This window comes from Neopelma chrysocephalum, unplaced genomic scaffold (assembly GCF_003984885.1).
Source record: "Neopelma chrysocephalum unplaced genomic scaffold, ASM398488v2 Primary Assembly neopelma1_138, whole genome shotgun sequence".
NCBI classification, from domain to species: Eukaryota; Metazoa; Chordata; class Aves; order Passeriformes; family Pipridae; genus Neopelma; species Neopelma chrysocephalum.
The window spans coordinates 1,985,737-1,998,869 of NW_020897800.1; the positions used below are offsets into that span (position 1 = coordinate 1,985,737).

The 13,133-nt window shown below is 63.3% G+C and overlaps 2 protein-coding genes across 4 annotated transcripts; both read left to right on the plus strand.

Moving 5' to 3' along the window:
- The first annotated feature begins 463 nt into the window (after window positions 1-463).
- On the plus strand, window positions 464-6,832 carry NLRX1 (NLR family member X1). Its single transcript, XM_027699440.1, has 9 exons — window positions 464-615; window positions 1,345-1,465; window positions 1,655-1,715; window positions 2,107-2,204; window positions 2,393-3,009; window positions 3,463-4,877; window positions 5,687-5,773; window positions 5,861-6,112; window positions 6,216-6,832. The coding sequence occupies exons 2-9, from the start codon at window positions 1,351-1,353 to the stop codon at window positions 6,532-6,534; spliced, it is 2,964 nt and encodes a 987-aa protein (XP_027555241.1). The 5' UTR covers window positions 464-615; window positions 1,345-1,350; the 3' UTR covers window positions 6,535-6,832.
- PDZD3 (PDZ domain containing 3) lies at window positions 6,568-12,542 on the plus strand. Of its 3 annotated transcripts, XR_003536824.1 has the most exons (11): window positions 6,932-7,224; window positions 7,819-7,843; window positions 8,166-8,230; window positions 8,415-8,626; window positions 8,721-8,907; window positions 9,077-9,213; window positions 9,303-9,507; window positions 9,663-9,859; window positions 9,970-10,131; window positions 10,374-11,379; window positions 11,414-12,542. XR_003536824.1 is itself a non-coding variant. In XM_027699443.1 (10 exons), the coding sequence occupies exons 1-10, from the start codon at window positions 6,607-6,609 to the stop codon at window positions 10,416-10,418; spliced, it is 1,275 nt and encodes a 424-aa protein (XP_027555244.1). In that variant the 5' UTR covers window positions 6,568-6,606; the 3' UTR covers window positions 10,419-12,542. The 3 variants fall into 3 exon arrangements, 2 of the variants coding, with proteins under 2 accessions (XP_027555244.1, XP_027555243.1); XM_027699443.1 differs by lacking the exon at window positions 6,932-7,224 and adding an exon at window positions 6,568-6,646 and having other exon boundaries at window positions 10,374-12,542; XM_027699442.1 differs by having other exon boundaries at window positions 10,374-12,542.
- Window positions 12,543-13,133: the final 591 nt, after the last annotated feature.

Sequence of the window (13,133 nt, forward strand, 5' to 3'; positions counted from 1 at the left end):
GCAGCGCTGACACAGCTGCCCCTCGTCTCAGCACCACCACAGCTGATCTGCAAGCAGCGAGAGGGCAGGTATAGATGTCTCTGTACGTGTGTGTGTGTGTGTGTGTTACACAGCCGGGCAAAACCACCTGTGCTGAGGTCCAGCTTCCTCCAGCTCCTTTTCCCGGTGGGGCTGCCGTTTTGTTCCCTGTGAGAGGGTGGCAGCTGAGCAGCTGATTTGCTCAGGAGCAGAACCCATCCTCGCAGGCTCCAGTTGCACAGCCGGGATGCAGCCGGGGATGCAGAGCCGCCAGATGCGTGCGGAGGAAATGCCCAGCAGCACATCTGGTAAGACCCGAGCCCTCCCATTCCGTGCGCCCCCGTGCTCGGGGTGCGGGCTCTTTTCCCTCCCCGCTGTGCCTCCGGCCTCCCTCCCGTCCTGCCCGCGGAGCTTGGCAGGCGCCGGGCGTGGGGCGGGACGGGGCAGGGATGGCGTTGCAGGAAGTTATTGCTGCAGAGCAGCCGCCTCCGCAGCGGAGCCTCTCGCCGGGACGGGCATGGAAGGAGGCGGGTGAGCGGCACCGGGGCTCTGCTCCGTGAGCTCGGAATCCTGCCGGAGCTTAACCGCGAGCTGGAGGTAACCCGGAGCTGATTTCCAGCCTTGCTTGGCACCGGCTCCGCCACTGCCCCGAGCTCCGTGCCCCTGCCCCGCCACGGCCTCGGCCACCGTGGGCACCGGGGCAGCGGGGAGGGAGGTCACGGTGAGCGGGGGTTCGTGGGCCGGGAGTGGCACTGGGGTCCCCGAAGGGGGTCCGCGAAGAGGGGGAAGCGCGGGGCCCTCTGCTCGGCAGAGGGGGCTGGGAGCTGGGCATAGGGCACTCTGGGCTCTGCCGGCTGCAAAGGCATCGAGAGCAGGACACCCCGGTTCAAGGTCAGCCCCGCTGCCCCTGTCCCCGAGCTGCCCCTGTCCCCGTGCCTTAGTTTCTCCCTCTGGATGCGCTGTAAAAAAGCCCGGGCTGTGGCAGGGCTGAGCCAAACCGTCGCTATTCGTGTCCCTTCCTACTTGCTGGGGTTTGCTTACGCCCTCTCCCCCCCCCCCCCACGCCGTGCCTCAGTATCCCGGGATGTTGTGGGCTGTGAGCACAGCCCGTGCTCCCGGAGGATCGCCCTGCTGAGCCGGGGTGGGAGCCTGAGTCAGCACCAGCACAGCCGGTTCTGCCGGACTGGACCCTACTGGGGCAGGCAAGGCTGGGCAGGGCACTGCTGCACCACAGCCCCGCCGCCCCATCCTGCCCTGCCCCACGTGGGACAGATGCTGAGCACCCCAGAGCCCCTCACCCACCTGTGGGCACCCCCTCTCTTTCAGGTGAGGATGGCACGGGCCATGCAATGCCAGAGCTGCCTGCCCTGGGGCAGCTGGATGCAGAGATCCCTGTCGGGGGGCAGAGGCACCCGGGGTGTGCATGTGTGTGCTGCTTCAGTGCCAGGTGAGCTGGGCTCTGTGCCCGTGGGACCGTGCCCTTGGCTCTGTCCTGCTGCCAGTGACATCCCTCCCCAGCTCTGCAGTCTGTGGGTCACCCCAGCAAGGTGTGAAGCCTTTGGACTGGGTGGGGTCAGTGCTGCTGGGGCTGGAGAAGCCCATCCCTGACTCTGTGTGTGTTCTTCTACCCCCTCAGGCACTGCAGGCAGCTGCTTCCTCAGGAAGATCCTTCGTGCAAGCAGCATCTCCCTCCCCAGGTACAGTGCCACACAGCTGGGTCTCTGTTTGCCACAGGGCCTGGGTGGCTGAGGTGGCTGCCTTGGGGCCAGCAGGGCTCTGTGGACACAGACACTGCTTTGCTTCCACCTAGAAAAACACCCACACCCAACTCCCTGCCTGCTCTGCCTCCAGCCCAGCTGCTGTGCCTCGCTGTGGGTTTGCTGGGGATGCACAGCACGTGCCTTGCTGACCTGCCCTTGGTTCCCAGCTGTGCCCCTGCGCTCTCCCTTGGTGTGGGGGAAGGAAGGGGTGAGCTGGCTCCACTCAGCACTTCCCACAGCACTCACCTGTGATCTGCCCACCCTGCCCCGGGCAGGGCTTGGAGCTGCTGGCCCTGCCCTCCTTGTGACGCTCTCCCTCCTCTTGCAGGGGCTATGCTGGCTACCAGGGAGGCTCTGGGGAGAATCCTGTCCACCCCAGCTCCTCTCGCCACAGTCAGTCCCAGCTGAGGAACGTGGCCTCTTCAGGTAAGCTTGCAGCCCTGAGCTGGGTGGAGGGTCCTGCACAGCAGGCTGGGGGCAGCTGCTGCCCTGGGAAGTGAGAGGGTCAGCAAGAACTGGGTGCTGTCCCCTCGCTGCAGCCACCTTGTTGCAGTGGTTTGGGGCAGGCAACTTCCCCAGCCCCCTGCCCTTGTTAAGCACCCTCCTCCTCCCAGGTGCCATCAAGAAGCACCAGAAGAGCCTGTCTGCGTGGTTCAGCCACCAGCCCAACGAGGAGCAGCAGTTCGGCCCTTCCTTCTCTCTGGACGCCGTCCACGTGGACCCAGTGATCCGGGAGAGCTCCCTGGAGGAGATCCTGAAGCCCTCCCCTGACCTGACCATCCAGGAGCAGCTCCAGCAGCCCTGCAGGCAGGTCATCAGCCTCCACAACCTCTTCGACGTGGACGCCTGCGGACGGCAGGTGAAGAACGTGGTGCTGTACGGCACTGTGGGCACGGGCAAGAGCACCCTCATCAAGAAGATGGTGGTGGACTGGTGCCACGGCCGCCTGCCCCGCTTCGAGCTGGTCATCCCCTTCTCCTGCGAGGACCTGTCCCACAGCCACGCCCCCATCTCCCTGCGCCGCCTCATAACCAAGAAGTACCAGCACCTCCGGGACGTGGTGCCCGTGCTGGGGGCTTCCAACCTCAAGGTGCTCTTCATCCTCAACGGCCTGGAGCGCCTCAACCTGGATTTCCGTCTGGCTGGCACGGAGCTGTGCTGTGACCCCAACGAGCCCGTGCCTCCCTCTGCCATCGTGGTGAACCTGCTGAGGAAATACCTCCTGCCCGAGGTCAGTGTGTCCCCCCAGCTCCTTTGTGCTGGAGAAAGGCTGGGTGTGGGCCCTGAGGCATCACAGGCAGGCCTGTTGGGGTGATCACTTGTAGTGCAGCTTGGCTGGGAGCAAACAGGGAGGGGAGGGACTGGAGGGACTCACCAAGGTGGCCTCACATCACTGTTTCTGGGTGGTCTCTGTGGGAACTTTGGGGAGGCCTGGTAAGGTAGTGAAGGCAGTCTGCTGGGCTGTGGTCTTCCAGACTCCTCATATGTCTAGCAGGGGATGGGGAAAATCCTTCCATCCCCTCTGCCTGGGCCACATTTGATCCAGTGCCCCTTTGCACAGCAGCTTCTTGAACTGGGTGGGGTGATCCCTGTGCACCTGCGTGCGGGTTGTGTACCTGTGTGTGGGTTATGCACCTGGGACCCTGCTGGGCCCCCCCAGGCTCACCCAGCCCTCTGCTTCCAGGCCAGCATCATCGTCACCACGCGCCCGTCGGCCGTGCGCCGCATCCCCGCCAAGTTCGTGGGCCGCTACGCCGAGATCTGCGGCTTCTCCGACACCAACCTGCAGAAGCTCTACTTCCAGATGCGCCTCAGCCAGCCTGGCTGCAGCGGGGAGGGCAGCAGGGGTGGCAGCTCGGCCGAGCAGGAGAACCTGGTGGAGATGCTGTCCAGGAATTTGGAGCGCCACAACCAAATAACGGCCGCCTGCTTCCTGCCCTCCTACTGCTGGCTGGTGTGCACCACGCTGCACTTCCTCTACTTCACCAGGACGGTGCCTCCCGCCCAGACCCTCACCGGCATCTACACCAGCTTCCTGAGGCTCAACTTCAGCGGGGAGGTGCTGGACAGCACTGACCCCACCAACATCTCCATGATGAAGTACGTGGCCAAGACGGTGGGCAAGCTGGCCTACGAGGGGGTGATGAACCGCAAGACCTGCTTCTCAGAGGACGACCTGCAGCAGTGCTTTGAGGTGGAGATGAAGACCGAGAGCGAGCTCAACCTCCTGGAGGTTTTCCGCAGCGACGTCTTCCGCTTCTTCCTCAGCCCGTGCGTGCAGCCGGGCAAGGAGCACACCTTCGTGTTCACCATCCCGGCCATGCAGGAGTACCTGGCGGCCCTCTACGTGGTGCTGGGCGAGAAGAAGACCCTGGCCCAGAGGGTGGGCAAGGAGCTGTCGGAGGTCATCGGGAGGGTGAGCGAGGACGTGGCCGTGGTGGTGAACATCATCTCCAAGGTGCTGCCCCTGCGCTTCCTGCCCGTGCTCTTCAACCTGCTCAAGATCTTCCCCCGCTACTTCTCCCGGCTGAGCGGGAAGGAGCGGGACGCCATCGCCCACACCATGGCGGAGGAGCTGTTCAAGGAGGAGGACTACTACAACGACGACGTCCTGGACCAGATCAACTCCAGCATCCTGGGCGTGGAGGGCCCCATGCGCCACCCCGACGAGGCCCCCGACGACGAGGTCTTTGAGCTCTTCCCCATCTTCATGGGCGGGATCCTGTCCCGCCGGAACCGCGCCATCCTGGAGCAGCTGGGCTGCTCCATCAAGAACCTGGCAGCCTTCGAGATCGCCAAGGCCATGAAGAAGACGGTCATCAGGAAGAGCCACAAGGGGCTGCCCCCCTCGGAGCTGATGGACTACCTGTTCTTCCTGCACGAGTTCCAGAACGAGCGCTTCACGGCCGAGGCCGTGCGCTCCCTCCGCGCCATCAACCTCGCCTCTGTCAAGATGACCCCCCTCAAGTGCTCCGTCCTGGCCTCTGTCATGGGCACCACGTGCCACGAGGTGGAGGAGCTCAACCTGACCTCCTGCAACCTCGACAGCAGCAGCTTGAGGACCCTCTTCCCCGTCCTGCTGCGATGCAAAGCTCTCCAGTGAGTACCACCTTTGGGCAGCGCCCAGAGACTGGGCTCTCCCTCAGCTCTGCCCATCACAGGGATGCACTGGGAGCCCAGGCATGGAAAAAGTAGGGCAGGGCGTGCCTGCCCTTGTTTATCTTCAGTGCAGACCTAGGGAACTACAGCTTCCAACATGCAACGCTCCCTGAGCAGCCTTGCCAGGGCACGGCATGCTGGGATTTGCAGTCCCAGCGCACCCTCCCGCAGGAATTTTTGGGCAGCTCCCAGCAGCTGGTACAGGCTGTGCTGCCAGCTGCCCTGGCAGACCCGAGTCCTTCCCTGGAGCCACCCGTCATCCCCGTGTCGCTGTCTCTGGGAGGAGCTGGGCATCCCCAAGGCGGGAGCGTGAGCCGTGCAGGTGTTTGCACAGTTGTTCCAGAACGTTTGTGGAGCTGCAGGTCTTCCTGCCGCCCAGGTGGTGGCGAGACGTGCTCGGCAGAGTTGGACGGGGCTCTGCAGCTGGGCTGTGCCGCACTTCCTTCCTCCCTCCAGATGCTCAGGAGGGCTTGGAGGAGTCCTGATCCCTCCTCAGACCTTCACCCACCCTGAAGACCCTGCACCCCCATCCCCTCCCCTGCTCCCGCTGGCTCTGGCTCTGCTGGCCGATGCTCCGGAGCGCGATCAGTGTGCTCCCTTTGGGAGAGGAAACCTTGCGTGGCCTGGTTTGGGGAGCCCAAGTAGGGCAGTGATGAGGAGGGCTGGGGGAGATGGAGAGGGCAGGGCTGCCAGGCCCACGGGCAGCAGCCATTTCGGTCCTGCCACCCCTGTGTCTTGCTCTGCCCCAGCCTGCAGCTCAACAGCCTTGGCCCCGACGCCTGCCAGGAGATCCGTGACCTGCTCCTGCACGACAAGTGCGTGGTGAGCAGCCTGCGGTGAGTACTGCCCCTGGGTCCCTGCATGGCACCGTCCCCGCCGCCCACCACGAGCCATTCCCCGCTCTCCCCTCCCCGTGTCCGCAGGTTGGCCAACAACCCCGTGGGCGAGCAGGGGGCTCAGCTCCTGGCCGAGGCGCTGGCGGGGAACCGCTCGCTGACCCGGCTGTCCCTGCTGCACACGGCGCTGGGCGACGGCGGCGCCGAGGCCATCGCCCGGCACCTGGCCCAGAACCGGCACCTGCAGGAGCTCAACCTGGGGTACAACTCCCTGACGGACGCGGGCGCCCTGCGCGTGGTGGAGGTGGCCAAAAAGCACGAGGCGCTGGACAAAGTGCAGTGAGTTCGCTCCGCCGCGTCCCTCCCCTCCTGCCGGCGGCCCCCGCGCCCCTGTCCCGCCTCTGTGCTCCCCCACGGCCCTCACGGCGTGTCCCCCTCCCAGCCTGTACTTCAACGACATCAGCGAGGACGGCAAGCGGGCGCTGCACAGCCTGCGCATGGACCGCGACGGCGTCAGGGCCCTGGTGTTCCTCACGGCGGGCACCGACGTCTCCGACTACTGGTCCCACATCCTGAGCGTGGTGCAGAGGAACCTGCCCTTCTGGGACCGGGAGCGGGTGCGGCAGCACCTCGCCCTCCTCCTGCAGGACCTGGAGAGCAGCCGCAGCCAGACCGCCAACCCCTGGAGGAAAGCCAAGTTCCTGCGGGTGGAGAGCGAGGTCAAGAAGATGCTGGGGAAGCTGCAGGACGGGACCCTCTGAGCCGCTGCCCCGTCCCCCGGCCAGGCAGGGAGCGGTGGAGCGTGTGCCCCAGCCCCCTGTGCCCTGATCCACATGGAGATCCTGAGTGGATGGGTGCTGTCCAAGATGCTGGGTACGTGGGGCTCAGCCCTCCAGGCTGCAGTGTGGGAATGGTACGAGAGACCAGGCCAGGAGCAAACGGGACTTGTTCTCCTGGCCTCGTGGAGCCCCAGCCCCTGCACCCCGGCCGCAGCAGAGGGCGGGGCTCGGGCTTGTTTGTGAATTCTTTGGGAGCATTAAAGTGCACCACTTTGTTTCCGAGACTCGATCTCCTCTTCAGGCTCTTCCTGGGGAGGAATGTGGGAGCTGCTGGTGCAGCTGCCCCTCCAGCAGGTGGAGTGGAGGGCTCTGCCCCTTCTCCCTCTCCCAGGGTTGGCACGGAGCAGCCCACTCCTTCTGCCAGATCAGTTGGTCTTCCCCGCTGTGCGTTCCCCTGGAAGCCAGAACACCAGGAGCTGGGTGTCCCAGGGGGCTGGTCCCTGCTCCCAGCCCAGGCTGGCAGTGCCCTGGGGTTGAGAGGGCAGGGAAGACGTCGGGGCTGTTTAACCATTAAACCTGGGGCGTCTTGGGAGAGGCGGGGACGCGTCCCTGCCACTTCACCCTGTACCTTGCTCCCTCCTGCATTCCCTGCAGCCATGAAGCAAACAGAAGGTACGTGCTGGGGGAGTGGGGCTGCATCCTGGGGAGACCCTTCCCCACACTCCTGTCCCCAGGCCCTGCTTCCACACGGAGCAAGGCAGTGTCTGAGCCTGGGCGGGCCATGGGAAGGAGCTGGAGGCATGCAGGAAAATGCAGATGGACATTGGGGAGATGCTGGGGAGGAATCCCCTCTCTCTGGTTTTGGGGTTCCTTGTGCTGGAGGAGGTGGGGAGGGCTTTTATGGGGAGGTGTGCCAGGGAAGGCCTCTGTCTCCATCTCCTGGTGACCCTTCTCATCCTCACCCAGCCCTGTAAAGCCACAGGACTGAGCTCCATCTGCCTGGCCCTGCTTTGCCCCCCAGGATCCTGCTGGGCTGGCCAGTGAGAGCCTGTTGGATCTGGGAATGCAAGAGGACAGTGGTGGGGGGGGAAGGGACGAGCTGTGCCAGGGAACAGAGGGGCTTGGGGGGGCCGTGTGGGCTTGGCAAACCCCCTCACCTGGCATGGCAGGCTCAGCCTGTGAATGGACAAGCCCTGAGTGTCCCAGAGCATGGGGTCTGCTCCCAGCCCACCACCTCCTGCGCTGACCTCTCCTCTCCCTCTGCAGGGCTCGGGGACAAGACATCCATCATGTAAGTCCTGAGCTCCCCTTGGCCAGGGGGCTTTCTGGGGACCCCTGGCCCCACAGCCGGGCTGTGCTGGGCCACATCTCAGCTGAGGTGGGGTGGGTCACGGCTGCCCTGCCCCAGGAAGCTCTTCCCTGGGTTGTTAGCTCAGGAGAGATGTGGAGGGTGATCCAAGAGGGAGATCCCCTCCTGGCTTTCCCCAGGGAAGAGGAGCTGTGGCTCAGCTGGCCCTTTCTTGGGAGGAACAGGCTCCCCAAGGCTGGGGAAGGCAGGGGGAGGCCACGATGCTGCACTAACCGTGGCCTCTCCTGCCCCTTTATCATTTCAGAAAATTTGAATTTAACCCCAAAGATGGGATCGACAACCCTGCCTTGACACTGACTGAGGACACGGGTAAATAAACGCCCTCATCTCCCAGGGTGTCCCTGTGTCTGTGGCACCTGGGCATTGCTGGGGTCCTGAGCTCCCTCTCACACTGGGCAGCTGTGGGAGGTGAACATATGAGGAGCCCCCAGCCCAGGATGGGGTAGAGGGCTCGTGTTAGGATCCCCTGCTCACAGGCTGTGCCCCTCCCCAGATGCTGAGGGCGTGGGGGAGCCCCGCTTCTACTTCCTGAGCAAGGACAGCGCGGAGACCTTCGGGTTCTGCCTGCACGAGGAGCTGGGCTGCCAGGGCCACATCATCCGGCAGATTGAGCTGGGGGGGGTGGCCCAGCGCAGGGGGCTGCAGGACGGGGACAGGCTCCTCCAGGTCAACGGCCACTTCGTGGACCACCTGGACCACACAAGGGTAAGCTGGGAGCACCCCAGGGCCGGTGGCATGACCCTGATCCCACCCCATGCCAGGGGTGCCCGCCCAGGGTTCACAGCCTGGGTGCTTCCAGGTGGTGCAGAGGATCAAGGCCAGCGGGAACCAGGTCCTGCTGGCGGTGCTGGATGGTGATTCCTACGAAGCTGCCAAATCCCTGGGCAGGGACCTGTCCGAGATGCTGCCCGCTGACATCCGCCCGCGCCTCTGCCACGTCACCAGGGACAAGAGCGGGTTTGGCTTCACTGTGTCGGGGCCAGAAGGTAAAATGGGCAGTGGGTGCTGGCACTGGGAGCCTCCCTGATGTAGCACCTCAGGATGCAGCCTCTGTCCCTGTGTGACACTGTCATTGCTGCCCCACCATGTACCTGGGCATTCCCTGAGCTCCTGCGCCCACGGGCTGGCGAATAACCCCACATCTCCTCCCTGCAGGCACCAAGGGCACCTTCCAGCTGTCAGTGAGGCAGGATGGGCCAGCAGACAGGGCAGGGGTGCCAGCAGGCTCCTGGCTCCTGGAGCTCAACGGGGACAGCGTGAAGAGCTACTCACACACCCAGCTCACCAAAAAGGTGCCTGTCCCCGGCGTGGGTGGGTGAGGGATGACGGGGCTGGGAGCATCACTGAGAGCATCACTGAGCGCCCTGTGCTTCCCACCCAGCTTAAGCAGAGTGGCAGCAAGGTGACACTGCTGGTGGCATCCAGTGCCGTGGAGGAGTTTTACCGCCTGCGGGGCCTGCGGGTCACGGCCGCCCTGGCAGACCCCGCCTGGCTCCCCTTCAAGGCCCGGGAGCTGCACTTGGTGAAGGGTCCAGCTGGCTACGGGTTTCTGCTCAAGGAGGACGACTGCATCTCGGGGGGCATAGGTGAGGGGGCTGAGGGTGTGGTCTGTACCTGGGCAAGGCGTGCCTGAGGGTCGGGAAGAGCTGCCAGCCCCGTGCCCACCCGCACACGGGGGTCAGCAGTGCCAGTTCCCATCTGACAGCATCTCCCCACCCTCCCTGTGCCCTCACCGTGCCAGGCCAGTTCCTGTGGGAGGTGGATGAGGGGCTGCCAGCCGAGCAGGCGGGGATGAAGGACGGGGACCGTGTCCTGGCAGTGAATGGCGAGAGCATCGAGGGGCTGGACCACGAGCAGACGGTGCAGAGGATCCGTGCCCACGAGGAGTGGGTGACACTGCTGGTCATCGACCCTGCTGGCGACGAGTTCTACCACTCGGTGGGTTTTGGGGACCTGCCCTGGCTGGGGAGCCCTGGGGTGCTGTGGGTGAGGTCCTCTGGCTGTGCAGCCCCAGGAGCTGTACGTCCATCCCTGTTCTGCTCTTCCAGATCGGGCTGTCCCCTCTGCAGTTCTTCGAGGACAGTGACCCTGCCTCAGGCTCCTGCACACCCTCTCTCAGTGGCTCCCCTGGACCCTGTCACGTTGAGGTGGCACCAAAGGGACCTGCCTCCTGGCTGGTGGCTGCTGCCAACAGCATAGAGCTCGTACAGGTAATTCCTCTCCCTGGGAGGTGCTGCTCACAGCCAGGTAGTGCTCTGAGCCCGGCCACCCTCCTGCTCTGCCCATCCTAATATTTCCCTGGCACCTGTGGTGCTGGCAGGAGGGGGCTGCGTGGTCCCCTGGCCACAGGGGCCAGGCAGAAAGATGCCTCCAGCTTGCCCACGGGGCGAGGGGTGGGCGTGGTGGGTGTGTGTGTGTGTGCTGCTACAATGTCCCCGCCGTGTCCCTGCAGAGCCTGCGCCGGCAGGAGCAGAAGAGGCTGTGCCAGTCGTTTTAGTGGCCCAGGAGCCTCTGGACAGGCTTTCCCACGCAGCACCTTCACCCAGGCCACGTCCAGCCCCTCAGACCACAGCATGGACCTTGCTCCTGTGTCTCCGTGACGGGGCTCACGGCATCCCACCTCCCAGAGATGATGGACATGGCTCCCGGCTTTTATTGACCGTGGTGGCAGCTCCTTGTAGCCAGAAGACAGACCTGTGTCTTTGCCAGCCCAGCTGCCTCCAGGGATTTCTCAGGACACTGCCCCAAAGCCCTTGCCCAGCTCCAGGCTCTGGGAGTTCTCAGGAGAGCCGAGGCACTGCCCTCCGTGCCATGGCCCAGGGGAATGGGGACCTCGAGGCTTGGCTCAGGGCTGACCTTTAGGCTGCTATTTGAAGAGGGAAAGGAGCAGTGGAGGCCAACGGGGTGCTGGAGGAACCCCCCACCTCTCCAATCTGCCCGTGCATGGACATTTCTTGTGCTCCTCTCACCCTCCCTGTGAACCTGCGGGCACTGAGTGCCCAGCACCCAGCACACACTGTTCCTGCACTGCTCCTGCATCCCCCGTTTGGGGTGTGATTAAAGGACAAATCCGCACTGGGTAATGTTCTGGAGAGCACTGTGATTTGACAGGACCCATGTTCTCTCACTGAAGCAACCGAGGGGATGGGCAGCAGATGTGGGGAGCTCTCCAGCTGTCCTGACAGGGAGGTAAGGGCTAAGAGCCACCCTGGGAGCCCCAGGGCACTGCATCTCCAGGGTTTTGGGACCAAACTCCTGTAGGAACACTTTGTGCTCCGTGGCAGTGGTCCTTCCTGAGGGTCCCCTTTGCAGGTGACACATCAGGAACATCCATCCATGCACACAGTGCTGGGGCAGGAGGGATCCCAGGAGGGGGAAGTTTTACCTCTCTGTCAAGTAGGGATCCCAGGAGGAGGAAGTTTCACCTCTCTGTCAAGGAGGGATCCCAGGAGGGGGAAGTTTCACCTCTCTGTCAAGGAGGGATCCCAGGAGGGGGGAAGTTTCACCTCTCTGCCGAGCGTGGGAGAGCGAAAACCAGCAGGGAGTTTTGCATGTGGCCAAGACCGCAAACCTCTGGCTGAGGTTTTACCTCTGCTAAAAACTGGGCCCTGCTCGAGCTGAGAGGAAATGGAAGCGATAGCAGAGAAGTCTCTGTGCCTCTCTGGTGTCCTCTGAGCTCAGTGCAGGCCTCTGGGGTGCAAAGAGTCCCTGTCCAGAGCCTTTGGGGTGCTGACAGCACGGGGGGGAGCAGGGCAGGGTCCAGAACACTCAAGGGAGAGGTGGGATAAACTTGGCTGGCTGCCCCCAGCAGCACCAAGGTGTGGGGTCCCTGCATCTGCCCAGCTGCACCCTCCCACCAGGAGAATAATCCCAAGCAAAAGCAACCTTTGCTTGAAGTCTCACAGCCCTGACTTGGAAGTGAATCATGCCCAGAGAAGGAGATAGTCAGGAATGCAATTGCTCAAGCATGTTCCCTGATCTCTTTGGCTCGGAGCCACGGTGATTTTTGTAACTTGGCTCTAACAAAGCTGGTGTTGCCCTCCCCAGCTCTCTTCCCCAGGTACTTGTGGTATCCTGGAGCTGGCCAGGGCACCCGCTGGTGGTCAATCCGGCTTGACTATTAGCCAGAATCCATTAGCACCTAATGGGAAAAGCCTCAGGAACACGGCCTCAACAAACGTTGACATATTTGAGGTCAATATAATCCTTAGGAAAATTTGCCCAGGTAATTAAAGCCAGACAAGGAGTTGCCTGTCCCAGAAATACTTTACCGAGCTTTACCAAAGGCAATGAAATAAAAGACAGAGGGTTTTATAACCGATCCATGCTGGGCTCCCCCGTTGTATGTCCAGGCTCCAGGCCTGAGTTTAGGGTGCCTGTGCTCCCCAAACTGCAGCACTTGCTGTTTCCCTTGGCCCCTTCCCCTCTCTCAGCCCCTGTGGTGAGGCTGAGGCCACACGGCACCAACCGCAGCAGGTTTTTTTGCAGAGGATGAGCCCTTGTGCCTGGAAGAGGAGATGAAAAGAGGATCTGAAGGCAGCAAAGAAACAGAACTGAACCAACTTTCGAGCCTGTGTTGTAATTTTTTGAGAGTTTGGTGTTGAGAGCTCTGACAAACCCGCTCCCCCCTCCCCTTTTCACTCCCTGGTCCCCTCTTCTGTCCCTGAACCCCTTTTCTCTTCCTGTTCCCCTTTTCTCTCCCTGATCCACTTTTCTCTCCCTGGTCCCCTTTTCTCTCACTCATCCCTTTTCTCTCCCTGTTCCTCTAGTTGCTCCCAGTGCCCTGCTCCTGCTCCCGTGGGATGCTGGTGCCAGGGACGCATCCCCGTGTGGGCTCTGCCTTCCCCTGCTCCTGTTCCCATCCCATCCCATCCCATCCCGTCCCATCCCATCCTATCCTATCCCATGGGGATGACGGTGACACCGATGCAGCCCCTGGTGGGCTCTGCTTTCCTCTGCCCCTGTTCCCATCCCATCCCATCCCATCCCATGGGGATGCCGGTTCAGTTCCCCGCGGCTGGTCCCGCTCCCGCCCCCCCGGGCACATCTCTCTTCCCCGCGTCCGGGCGCGTTCTTAGAAAAGGGAAGGCGGCTTCTGGAGAAAGGGGAAGCGCTCCTGTTTCGCAACCGGGAAGGGAAGGGATGCGAAAGCTCCATCCCGAGGGGGGGAGCAGCGGGACCGGCGCGGCCCCCGCGTTGCTATGGCGACCGC